At 35.9% G+C, this 13,380-nt stretch overlaps 2 protein-coding genes and 1 pseudogene across 2 annotated transcripts; 1 reads left to right on the top strand and 2 right to left on the bottom strand.

Annotated features, from left to right (window-relative positions):
• The first annotated feature begins 1,308 nt into the window (after nt 1-1,308).
• LOC113326426 lies at nt 1,309-2,370 on the top strand. Its single transcript, XM_026574161.1, has 2 exons — nt 1,309-1,518; nt 1,750-2,370. The coding sequence occupies exons 1-2, from the start codon at nt 1,309-1,311 to the stop codon at nt 2,368-2,370; spliced, it is 831 nt and encodes a 276-aa protein (XP_026429946.1).
• Nucleotides 2,371-2,810: 440 nt separating this feature from the next.
• On the bottom strand, nt 2,811-4,381 carry LOC113326425 (annotated as a pseudogene).
• Nucleotides 4,382-11,177: 6,796 nt separating this feature from the next.
• LOC113326636 (protein trichome birefringence-like 34) lies at nt 11,178-12,840 on the bottom strand. The gene is made up of 5 exons (XM_026574336.1): nt 12,514-12,840; nt 12,230-12,401; nt 11,922-12,118; nt 11,633-11,794; nt 11,178-11,553 (listed from the first exon to the last, which is right to left on the bottom strand). The coding sequence occupies exons 1-5, from the start codon at nt 12,762-12,764 to the stop codon at nt 11,208-11,210; spliced, it is 1,128 nt and encodes a 375-aa protein (XP_026430121.1). The 5' UTR covers nt 12,765-12,840; the 3' UTR covers nt 11,178-11,207.
• Nucleotides 12,841-13,380: the final 540 nt, after the last annotated feature.

The following is a 13,380-nucleotide window of genomic DNA, read 5'->3' as shown; positions in this document are numbered from 1 at the left end:
GGATGTTCGTGTTAGAATATATCGAGGTGGTCAACCTCAAGATGGAATCAACGATCAAGATAAAGTGACCAAGACTGAGGTCATATGTCAAAGGTCAAAATAAAATAGTCGAGACTCAAGTTACTAGAAGATCGACGGAGATCAAGCAGTACAGAAGATTGACAGAGATTGAGCTAAGTTTACATGAATAGAAGATCTTGTGTAATTTAACTTATTTTCTATATAGGAAAGTATTTAATTAATTTCCTATATTTTCTATATTCTAGTTAATTAGAATATGTTATAGTTAATTAAGATATGAGATATATTCTCAAGAATAAGATCATATCTTGATTAATTAATTATTTACATATTCACTGTATAAATAAAGAGTGTCATTGTAAATACAAATCATCCCAGTATAATCAGTCTGGAGATCAATATTATTCACCCTATGGGTTTCCTTGTAGACGTAGGTCGATTTGACCGAATCACGTTAAAATTTTTGTCTCATTTTCTTTGATCTATGATCCCTCGATACTCATAATTTATTAGTTCCTCATGTACGGCAACAACACAACAAGGAAAATACTCCCGCAGCTTCCGATGGAATTTTGACCACAAGGAATGATCTCCCTGATGCACAACAACAACAACACAAGGAAAATCCTGCAGCAGCTTCCGATGGCATTTCAACCACAAGGAGTGATCTCCATGATTCACAGCAACAACAGAATGAGGAAAATCCTCCAGCAGCTTCTGATGACATCTTAACCACAAGGCGCTGGATAAAGTTCATTTTGATGGGCGATTTAACTGAAGGTTCAATTAAAACCTACCAAACAAATCATTTGTTTAACTTTAGTAATTGATGGATATGAATATTCTGCTCACTGACCTTTCATTAACACATATCTGTCATGACTTCTCCAGTGTTTCAGAGGATCAAAAAGCAGCTTCCGGAAGGTACACATCAAAACTCCGATTCCCTTGTTCAACCTTTCAGTCATTTTTCTTTGCCTAAATGAAGGTGAAAACTTGATTAGCCATTATAACTAAGTATTTATGTTCCTTTTATCAGTTCATTGTATCAAAAAGATTGGCGAGGAAAAAAAGATAAATATAGCGGCTCAGAAGTTGGTGAACTGCATTGTTAATGGACTAACTATCGATAAGACCAGTGATGAGAATTCTCCTACTCCTAGGAGCAGCTATGACATTTCAAAGTTTTTTAAAGATTCATCTATCTTCTCAAAAGCTACAACATAGGGGACCATTGAAGTTATAGAGAACTGTGTTCACAAATTTCCAGATATGATTTGGCTTAAAATGAAGGGACGTAATATTTTTGAGATTGCAATTGAAGAAAGACATGAAAAGATTTTTATGTTGGTACATGAAATGAATGAGCATAAGAAAGATATGATATACTTAAGAGATGATTCTGTTAATAAGATCTTGCATTTGTCTGCCAAGTTGTCTTCTGCCTCCAATCAACTTCAACCGGTGGATTGTGAAGCTTTACAAATGCAAATAGAAGTATAGAACTGCAATGGTTCAAGGTATTGGCATTTATAACTACTATCTGAACGATGGTGCTTCAAAACCAAAAAGAGGCAGCGGAGCTATAATCAGGCGGGAGCCTTTTAATAGTCTGCCTTATTGGACTCACATCCTTAGAGAGGGTGTACGGGTCTCTCGTCTCTGATATTCCACCAGCTGACAATTCTAAATATATATAGTCAAATTAATAAGTGAAAGTTTTTGCAGGAGGTGGAAACCATTGCACTACCGATTTACAAGTTATTAAGAAACAAAGATGGGAAGACGCCCTTTGCATTGTTTACAGAGCAACACAGGGATTTAATGAATAAAGTGAAGCAATGGATGAAAGGAACAGCCAACTCCTGCATGTTAGTGGCCACCCTTGTTGCCACCGTGATGTTTGCTGCGGTATTTACTGTACCAGGCGGGATTTACAATGACAGTGATAGTCGAGATATAGGCATCCCAATATTCCTGTACAGGAATTCGTTCATATTGTTTGTTGTAGCAGATGCGGTATCTCTCTTCTCATCCACCACACCAGTTGTCGTGTTTTTAACCATCTTAAATTCACGATATGCAGCAGAAGATTTTCTCAAGGCAATACCGGAGAAGTTGATAATAGGTTTTTCCACTCTATTCATAGCTATAGCCACCATGTTGATAGCCTTAAGTGCTACACTTTATATTGCACTTGAGGGCAGATTTGGATGGATTCCGGTTGTTCCCATAGTAGCATTAGCTTCTCTTCCTATTATCTCGTTTGTAGCCTTGCAGATTCCGTTGTTCGTTGACTTGTGCTACACCACATATGGACGCAGCATCTTCCACAGAAAAAGACATTGATCGTATGGTCTTATTCAGAGCGCTAGCTGCAAAAAAAATTAAAACACTGTTATCTGGTCACCTAATTACCCAATGTGATTCACTTCTCAAGGTATCAATGTAGTTTTATCTAGAGTATGCTGGCTGATTTAGTTGTTCGATTGCATATCTTTTTATTTTCCCTTTCATTTTGAGTCTTTACATCTACTGCTTGTTAATGTCACGTACGTTCTCGGTGCTGTTTCCTGTAATTGTTCTTACTAGCATATTTTCATTTTCCTTCAAGAATTGTATATGTTCTCATGAAATTGTTTACCTGGGAATGTTGTATATCATTTCATTATTGATTACCTATAATTGTTCGGAATTTAAATTCACCATACACATGTTACCGTTATAAACTGAAACAACACAACTTACTAACATCAAGACTATACTTATACATTCTTACAAATAACTCATTAAGGCAGTATGTGAGCATAAAGGAGTTGATTCCAAGTATCAGGGAGGCACCAATGCATACAATCAGAATAACTAACAGGGCTTGATATTTGTTCTGGAGTTAAAGTATCCCATATTCTTTTATAAATAGACGGATGGCCGTCTTTTCTGTATTCTGATAGTTGTGTAATATTCATTATTTTCACATCGAGACCTCTAACTTTTAATTCATTGACTCTACTCTCCAAGGCCTTCATAATGTCTGAATTTGTTCCTTGGCCCCAGTAATGTTCTTGTAATATCGGTTCTGTTTCATTATAACAATTTCTTTCATTGTTATCTCCCCAGTCAGGTGCCCTGCAACATTTTGATGATTGAGAGATTGTTAATTTCGGTGTTTAGAGTTGAATAGACGACATTGTAGCGAGATAGAAATGATACCAGTCATGTGTTGGCGTGATGCTGTTGAAAAACAATTGTGTCTTTGTCCGGTTGATATGATTTTCAAGCCAATCAGACCATGTTTTGAGAGCGACTTCAAAGTTACCCACCATTCCTAAGTCTTTGTAGATTCCTTCATTAGGCTTTTCAAAGGATCCATATCTGTTCATAAACATGATTTTCATTAACACTCAAGTGAAGGCCCATAACCAACAATTATATAATAGCCGCATCGTTGCAAATTGCTCAAGAAATCCAATGATTGTTGTTCATTTAGCAAATAATTGATTTTTGAAACTTACAAGACTTCCAGTTTTGGTACCCTCCACCAAAGGTAGGAATCAAAGACAAGTATATCAGCATCAGACCAATGAATCGCGTGCTTTTCAATAGCTCCTGCTCTGACTATCCGATGTGATACTCGATGGTACACCGGATTATCCGAGTTTGATTCAACCATCAATGGTGCCCAGTACAGCTCAATGGTGGCATTGTATTCCTAGACATATTTGTTGTCTACCATAGATCAATTGAAGTCATACTACAAGCTAGGATAGACTTAAATCCATGCATTTGTGTCCTAGAGTTTTAGAGTATATAACTTACAATGGCTTTAAAGGTCATGAGAGAGCCATTGGTGTGCATAGACTTGAGTTCTGATGGGATTACAGATTCCACCATACAAACCATGGAAACCCACTGATTTGTGTTAATTGAATCTCCAACATACACCATCCTTTTCCCTCTCAATCTTTCTAGGAATGCTTTGGCATTGAACCTAGCTTATTTCACATTGAACCAATATAAGACTATAATTATCAATTTAGACAAACAAAATACTAGTAGTATTTGATTAATCAAAGCTCATTAGGCAATAAATTAGAAAGAATTGTAATAACCTTGGTAAGTCACACTGGTCGGGTTGCCATCTCCAGTTCTGATAGCTTAAATCCTTTCTTCCATACTTCTCACAAGTAAACCCATCATTCCATAATGAGCAGTTCTTCCAAGAATACTAAGGATTTGTCGAATTATCATAAACCCATTTACCTGAAAAGAGATCACAATAACTTGATGTCAATTCGCTATAGCCTTTCAATGTCGTCTCACTGTAACCCTTTATTGACGTCTCGGTATAACTGGTCTTCATTGCGGTTCAGGAATAAACAACAACGACAAGAAAGATGGAGAATTAAATTGTAGTTAGGCTATTTAAACCTAGCTTGGAAGTTCCGGGAACCATTATACTTGTCATTGATTAGTCGATCTCCTTCCACAGTCAATGCTGTTTCTGTATCTCTTTATGCTTTTTTCTCTATTCAGTATTAATGACGATCGATCTGAGAGTTTCTGATCATACTTTGTCTTTTGAAAAGTTACCGATTCTTATTATGAAGTTTTGAATTTTTTGTGTGGACAGTAGTTGCGGTAGTTGAGCAAAATAAAAAAGTAGCTGCATGTGTCCATAGCTCATTATTTATTTCAAAATGCAGGGGATAATTCTATTTTTATCACCAAAACACATTATTTGGAGGAATCTGTTCTGCAGTAGCGTTGTTGTATGTTGTCCTTAATACCCAATCCCATGTGTCCATCGCTCATTTTTTTATTACAGCCTTTTAGTTTTATGGAGTTTTAAATTTTATGAACTACCAAATGAAGTACGCCGCCAACCCATGCGCACATGTTCTGCGGTATCATCAAGATTTTCCATTTGTAGATGAACTAGTTTGGCTGTTTTGGATTTGGAGTAGTCGACTCTATACTCTATACTCTATAGTCTAGTCTCTACACCCGAATCCTTGCTCTCGACCAAGATGGGTGGCTAAACCAAATAAAAAACACCAAAATTTTTGGGAAAGATGATCCAGCAAAATTAGCCGCAATAGGCTTTGGATTGGTGCAAGAATTCTTTAGGTCTCACCGGCATACTCCAAATCGTCCATAAATCAAACTGATTGATACATAAAGAATATCACGTGGATTAAGTTCAGTCGATCTTGACCGTTTTGGATTTGGAACGAGACCATCCAAGATTCCAAAATCCAACCAAGTGGGAGTTTGAACACATGCATGGAAGCTTTAACAAATTAAACTCCATTAAATTCTCTCTCTATCACGCTGTGTTTTTGATGCAGGACATCCCTTATCATTCTCAGGCTAAGCTCAGAGATTTTGTTCAGTTTCTTAGTGTTGTTATAACTTTTTTTTACGTTTATTCCATGTTTAGGAATTCTATTTCAATTTAACTTCTTTGGTTAGACCTCTAGTCGATTGTTTAGAGCCTATATAAACAGGCATCTTCATTGAAGTCAAGTACAATATTATCAAGATTTAATTGCTTTTCAGTTCTTAACTTCTTCTTCAAGTTTATTGTTCATCTTGGTTTCTTAAGCTCTTTTCGATCCTCGGCAATCTCCGTATTGCTTTCTACTTATCTATTATACATTAGTTCGTATCATTCGACAGTGGATTAGATTTTTATTGTGTTCTTAGATCCTGTTTTTCGCTTCCCCATCCCTATTATCAAAAAAAAGAAAAAAAAGAAAAAAAAACAAACCAAACCAAACAAAGAATTACTCACAACCCTACTTTTGTTTCATTGTTGATACTACTGAGACAAAGCTTGCTAGGTTATCTTCTGATGTTGAAACAATGCAAAATGATTTCAACGAAATAATGGCTAAATTGGAAGACATGCCTGCACAATTAGCTTCTATTATGGAGTTTCTAGGTATCCAACCAAAGGAGACTGTTGAGCCTTCTACAAAGGATATAGAGTCATCTGTCAAACCAGGAGAATCAACATCTAAACATCATGGTGTTGTTTATACTACTTGTATGCCTGGGATAAACCAAAGAAACATGAAGTTTATTCTCTAAATCTAATAAAACAACATCTGGTTTTACAAGAGGACAGTGATGATGAAGACAATAGGGAAGATGATCAACACAGACGATGGACTGAAGATAGATGCATTCTCTCAGGACATACACCATATGTCTCTTTACCAGAATCCAAGTTGAAGGCAGATATACCTACTTTTAATGGCGGTTTCAAAATAGAAGAGTTAATGGATTGGCTTTACGAAGTTGATGCTTTCTTTGAGTTTATGGATATACCAGATGATGCAAAAGTTAAGTTAGTGGCTTATAAACTCAAAGGTGGAGCTACTGCTTGGTGGGAAAATATTTTTGAAGATAAACTCAACTATCATAAACCTCCAGTACGTACTTGGATACGTATGCGCAAGTTCATACGATATAAATTTTTACCTCAAGACTTCGGACAACAACTCTTTAAAAAGCTACAGGATTGTCAGCAGGGAGCTCATTCTGTTGAAGAATATGTTGTTGAGTTTTATAATTTAGTTGCTCGTAATCAAATTTAAGAAACTGAAGAACAATTGGTGGCGCAATTCATTGAGGGTTTAAATAGGTCGATTTAATACAGTGTGACTCAATCTTCTTTTACAATGGTTGAAGTTATTCAACAGGCTATCAAGATTGAGAAACGTCTTTCTCATCCTTCTAAAACTCCTCAACCTCGTCAGCCTCTTTACAATAACACCTACTCTGCACAACACTTCTCAGGTCGTAATTACCAGGATCAGTATTCAACTTTTTCTCCAAGTAATAGTTATCCAGAAGAATTTACACCACCATCTCAACATCAACTACCACCACCAGTAAATTTTTCGTTTTCTCAGACACCACTACCTGCAAATTCTTCACCCATTTTACCATATCCAACTGAGAATTCTCCTATCCAACAACAGTAATCAAAATCTCCCGGCATTAGGTTTTCTAATAAGAATCAATAACAATTTCCTCCTCCTTCTAAACTAGATAATATGTACTCCAAATTTCGAGGGGATAAGTGCAATAAGTGTCATCAAGTTGGCCATTCATCTGCTGACTGTCGTCGGTTCAATGGTTTTATTGGAGACAACTTTGTACAACATGAATCCAGGGAGATGGGACCATTGGATGATGAAGATTATGAAGAAGAGGAATATCCTGACTTACATGAGGTATATTGTGACCATTTGGTAGGTATGATTCGTCCACTCATGCTTAATCAACCTTATGTTTCTCAACGACATGGCATCTTTAAAACCAGGTGTTTTATTGGGGGAAAGGTCTGTGACATGATTATTTACAATGTAGTATCGATAATTTCATCTCTTTAATGGTGGTTGATAAATTAGGATTACCTATTACTCCACACCCTAATCCTTATTCTGTAATTTGGGTAACAAGTTCACCCACTCAACGTATTACACATCAATTTGTAGTAACGTTCTCTTTTATTGGTTTTGAAGACTCGGTCTTATGCGATGTGATAGATATTAATGCCACTGTAGTACAATGGTAAAGTCACCTGGTGATGATATCAGTGACCTGAGTTCGAAACTCGCCAGCATCAAAAATTCTTTACCGATCGAAAAAAAAGTGATAGATATGAATGCCACATACCTTCTTCTTAAAAGAACATGGCAGTATGATGTACGTGCAGTGCATAATTATTTTGAAAACACATACACATTCTATAAAAATGACAAAAAGAAAGTTCTTCATCCTTCCAAGTCTTCTTCTGTGATCAAAGAACACAATGATGACAAGACTAGTGATTTGGTGGATACGATCTCCAGATATTTGAGTTCAACTCATACTTTAATTTCTCATGAAGACATCAAGCCAACTATTACATTTCCCGTTCAGGTACAACCTTTATTATCTCAATATAATGAGTTATTTCTTGAAGAATTACCTGTACTTTACCACCTTTAAGAGATATACAACATTGCATTGATTTCATCCCTGGAGCTTCACTGCCAAATCCATCTCATTATAGGTTAAGTCCTACTGAAAATGAAATTTTACAGGGTCAAGTTAATGACTTACTGGTTAAAGGTTTGATTCGACCTAGCAACATACCTTGTGCTTGTCTTGCATTCTTAGTACCTAAGAAAGATAATGGTTGGACAAAGTGTATAGATTGTAGATCATTTAACCGCATCACCATTCCTTATAGGTTTCCTATCCCTAGAATTGAAGACATGATTGATTTACTTTCTGGGTCAATAATTTTCACAAAACTTGATCTTAGGAGTGGATATCATCAAATTAGAATAAAAGAAGGAGTATAATGGAAGGCTGCTTTCAAGACAAGAGAGAGTTTATATGAATGGCTTGTTATGCCATTTGGGTTATCTAATGCCCCAAGCACTTTTATGAGGCTCATGAATCAAGTTTTACAACCCTTTTTGAGTAAATTTTTCATTGTTTACTTTGATGACATCTTGATTTTTAGTCACAATGCCAAGGAACATATCAGTCATCTTTCTCAAGTTTTTAAGGTGCTATCTGATCATTCTTTGTTTGTGAATTTGAAGAAATGCACATTTATGTCACCTGAAGTCACATTTTTGGGTTATGTAATCTCTTCCAAGGGTATTCATGTAGATCCTTATAAAGTCAAAGCTATTGTGGATTGGCCTTTTCCCACTTCTATCAAAGAGGTAAGAAGTTTTCATGGTTTAGCTTCTTTTTATAGGACTTTTGTGAAGAATTTCAGCACCATTTCTGCTCCTATTCTTGTCATTCCTGACTTTATAAAGCCATTTCAAGTGGATTTTGATGCTTTTATTGTTGGAATTGGAGATGGACATCTAGTTGCTTACCATAGTGAAAAAAATTCTGATACACAAAGGAAGTGGTCTACATATGAGTTGGAGTTACTTGCTCTTGTACAAGCACTCAAACAATGGCATACTTACTTGGTTCATTGTGAGTTTGCAATCAACACTGATAATCATGCACTAAAGTATCTCTAGAATTCAGCTAAACTCAATCGTATACATGAAAGATGGATGTTAACAATTAACAAGTATACTTTTTCCATTAAACACAAGAGTGGAAAACTGAATCAAGTTGCAGATACTTTAAGTAGAAGATGTCATATTTTAGATATTGTTCGTAATGAAAGTTTTGCTTTTGATTACATTAAAGATATCTATGCTGAAGATACAAATTTCGAGCTACTCTGGGAACAATGCAGCTCTTTAGCTCATGGAGTTGATGATTTTATCATCCAAGATGGTTTCTTATTTAAAGGTAATCGTATTTGTATTCCTAATGGTTCTTTACGTCTGCATTTAGTACGTGAATTGCATGGGAGTGGTCTTGGTGGTCATTTTGGAAGAGATAAAACTATTGCACTTCTTGAACAAAGGTATTTTTGGAATTATCTCAAAAGAGATGTGCAAAGATATGTTATGAAATTCATGTTTTTTCAGAAAGCTAAAGGTACAGTTCAGAATACTGGACTTTATACTCCTTTTCCAGTACCAGAAGCTCCATGGGTTGACATTAGCATGGACTTTATTCTTGGTTTACCTCGTACAACAAGAGGGAATGACTTTGTGATTGTTGTGGTAGAAAGATACTCCAAAATGGTACATTTTATTGCTTGTAAATATTCTACTAATGCTTCCAGTATTGCATCTCTGTTCTCTAAAGAGATAGGTCGTTTTCATGGCATTCCAAAGTCTATTAATTCTGATAGGAATACCAAATTTGTGATCTACTTTTGGAAGACGTTATGGATACGTTTGGGTACCATGTTACAGTTTAGTACTACTTCTCATCCACAGACTGATGGACAAACTGAAGTAGTCAACAGATCTTTGGGAAATCTAATTAGAGCTAAATGCACGAATAACAGTAGGCAATGGGATACTGTACTACCTCATATGGAGTTTGCATTCAACACTTCAGTGAACAAATCTACAGGTAAAACTCCATTTGAAATTGTTTACCCTAAGGTACCTAATCATGTATTAGACTTAGTTGTACTTCCTAAGTTACATACTTCCAATGTCAAAGCTGATAATCTCTTAGAGCAAGCTTCTCAACTACATCATGAAGTCAAAGCTAAACTTGAAGAATCTAATGCTAAGTACAAGGATGTTGCAGATAAGCATAAGAGATTAAAAACGTTTAAAAAAGGAGAGATGGTCATGATTCATGTACGTAAAGAAAGGTTTCCAGTTGAAACTTATAACAAGACTAAGATGAAGAAGTATGGTCCTTTCAAAATTAAAAAAAAAAAATCAGTGACAATGCATATGTCATTGATCTGCCTAAAGACTGGAACATTTCTAATGTGTTCAATGTTTAGGAGATATTCACCTTTCATGGTGATAATGATCTTTTACTTACTTCTTTTAACTCGGGGACAAGTTGTTTTCAAGAAGGGGGGACTGATGCAGGACATCCCTTATCATTCTCATGCAAAGCTCAGGAGCTTCTAAACTTTGTTATGTTTCTTAGTTTTGTTATAACTCTTTTACGTCTATTCCTTGTTTAGGAATTCTATTTTAGTTTAACTTGTTTATTTAGACCTCTAGTTGATTGTTTAGAGCCTATATAAACACGCATCTTCATTGAAGACAAGTACATTATTATCAAGCTTTAATTGCTTTTCAGTTCTTAACTTCTTATTCAAGTTTATTGTTCATCTTCGTTTCTTAAACTCTTTTCGATCCTCTGCAATCTTCGTTTCGTATTTCTTTCTTTTTATCTGTTATACATTAGTTTTTTCTTGAGACCCACATGTAAGACCGTCCAAAAAAAATCAGTAGTTCATAGAATATCATGAGTTTTTTATTCCCATGTTGTTCGAGCACTTTTTGATCAAGCACTATCATATCATATATGTGAAGAAAAGGATTGATATCAAGAAGGGTTGATGTCAAGAATGCTCGAGCAGTGCACATATTTAGTTTTTCCTCCAATAATTGTGAATGTCCTTATAGATTGATTAATTACCTGAGAAGGTTATGGATCATCTCGTTATTAATTGCCTATATTGTACAGAATGTTGAAATATCATCACACACATTTGGCAGTAACTAACAGAAACAACACCTTACTAACACTGACATCAATAGATTCTTTCAAATTACCCATTATGGCAGTATGTAGGCATCAAGGAGTTCATTCCAAGTATCAGGTACTCCGGGGAGGCACCAATGATGACAATCAGAATAACTTACAGGGTCTGATATTTGATCTGGAATTAATGTATCCCATTTTTTTTTATACACAGAAGGATGGGCATCTTTTCTGTATTCTGTTAGTTGTGTAATATTCATTATTTTCACATCAACACCTCTAACTTTCAATTCATTGACTCTACGCTCCAAGGCCTTCATAAAATCTGTACTTGTCCATTGACCCCAGTAATGTTCTTGTAATATTGGTTCTGTTTCGTTGTAACAATTTCCTTCTTTGTTCTTTGCCCATTCCCCAGCCCTGCAATATTGTGATGATTGAGAGATTGTAAATCTAAACGCATTTACAGTTAACAGTTGAATAGAGTATAAATGATAACCTCTCGTGCACTGGTGTTATGCTGTTGAAAAACAATTGCGTCTTTGTACGATTGATATGATTTTCAAGCCAATCGGACCATGTTTTCAGACCCACTTCAAACTTACCAACCATTCCTAAATCTTTATAGATTCCATCATTAGGCCTTACAAAGGATCCCCATCTGTTCACAAGTACAAGATTTTCCACTCTTAATAGTGGTGCGCAATGTTGCAAATTGGTCAAGCCTCAAGAAACACAATGCTTGCGTAATTTAGCTAGCTAATAAGTAATTGGTTTGCTAAACTTACAAGATTTCCAGTTTTGGTTCCTTCCACCAGAGGTAGGAACCAAAGACAAGTATATCAGCATCAGACCAATGCATTGCGTGTTTTTCAATAGCTCCTGCTCTGACTATCCGATGTGGTACTCGATGGTGCTCGGGATTATCCGAATTTGATTCAACCAACAATGGTGCCCAGTATCTCTCAATGGTTGCATTGAATTCCTACACATATTTTTTGGAAAGACAGATCAACTATGTCTCATGGGCACAACCGATGCTGGACATAAAACCATGTACACATTTATGCCGTCGAGTTTAGAGCATAGAACTTACACTGGCTTTAAAAATTATCAGAGATCCATTAAAGTGCATAGATTTGAGATCTGACGGGATTATAGATTCCACCATACAAACCATGGAAGCCCACTGATTTGTGGTCATTGAATCTCCAACATAAACCATCCTTTTACCTCTCAATCTTTCTAGAAATGCTTTCGCTTTGAACCTAGCTTATTTTAGATCGAGTGGATATGAGATTATGAATTTTAGATAAACCAAATGTTAGTTGAATCAAAGCTACATTGGAAAACATCAGGTAGAAAGAATATTATAATAACCTTGGTAAGTCACACTGGTCGGGTTGCCATCTCCAATTCTGATATTTTAAATCCTTTCTTCCAAACTTCTCACAGGTAAACCAGTCATTCATTAACGAACACTGCTTCCATGAATACAAAGGATTCGTCGAATTATCGTAAACCCATTTACCTGAAAAGAGATCACAACTCCACGGTGGTGTGATCGATTCGCTATAGGCGCCTTTCATTGTCGTTTCCTTGTAACTCTGTACGGTGGTACTTCTGGACATTGTTCTGGAGTACACATAAATAATAACAAAGATAGAAACTAAAATCGTTGTTAGGCTGTTTAAACTTAGCTTAGAAGTTCCGGGCACCATTAAAGTTGTCATTGATTAGCTTTTTCCACTATCAATGTGGTTTGTGTATCTATCTGTGCTGCTTTCTCTATTCAGCATTAGTGACGATCTGGATCATACTTTGTCTATTGAGAAGTAGTTGCAATATTTTTTGTTTCAAAATTCAGAGAAATCATTTATTTTATTTTTCACCTAAACATTATTCGGAGGAATCTGCTCTGCAGTTGCGTTGTAAAATGTTGTCCTTAGTGACCAATCCCATGTGTGTATATTTCATATTTTAGTAAAGTTTTTAAATTCCATGAACTGGCAAACGAAGCAACGGCTTCCTCCACAAAACTTAAAGAAAGAAATAAAGCAAAATGCAAAACTCTCCTGTAAGCTGTGTGTTAGAGCGGGATAGATTGTTGTGAAGTAGTAGGAAATCCCCACTATAGAGAAGTACTGAGGTAGTGTAGCTTTTTTACCTGGCGTCTTTAGGGGCGAGCTTGAAAGAATTATGGGAGACTAACAGCAACTGCAATGGACGAATAAACCCAAATATTTG

This window comes from Papaver somniferum, unplaced genomic scaffold (genome assembly GCF_003573695.1).
Source record: "Papaver somniferum cultivar HN1 unplaced genomic scaffold, ASM357369v1 unplaced-scaffold_10, whole genome shotgun sequence".
NCBI lineage: Eukaryota > Viridiplantae > Streptophyta > Magnoliopsida > Ranunculales > Papaveraceae > Papaver > Papaver somniferum.
Note: the sequence above shows the minus strand (reverse complement) of the source record. Positions and strands in the feature narration are given on the sequence as shown.

Excerpts from the sequence above, each read along its gene's own strand:
- LOC113326426 (XM_026574161.1), top strand. The coding sequence starts at position 1,309 with ATGAAGGGACGTAATATTTTTGAGATTGCAATTGAAGAAAGACATGAA. Across the intron at positions 1,519-1,749 it reads CTTTACAAATGCAAATAGAA|GAGGTGGAAACCATTGCACT; the intron begins GTATAGAACTGC and ends AAGTTTTTGCAG.
- LOC113326636 (XM_026574336.1), bottom strand. The coding sequence starts at position 12,764 with ATGTCCAGAAGTACCACCGTACAGAGTTACAAGGAAACGACAATGAAA. Across the intron at positions 12,402-12,513 it reads GACCAGTGTGACTTACCAAG|GTTCAAAGCGAAAGCATTTC; the intron begins GTTATTATAATA and ends AAAATAAGCTAG. Across the intron at positions 12,119-12,229 it reads TGATAATTTTTAAAGCCAGT|GAATTCAATGCAACCATTGA; the intron begins GTAAGTTCTATG and ends AAATATGTGTAG.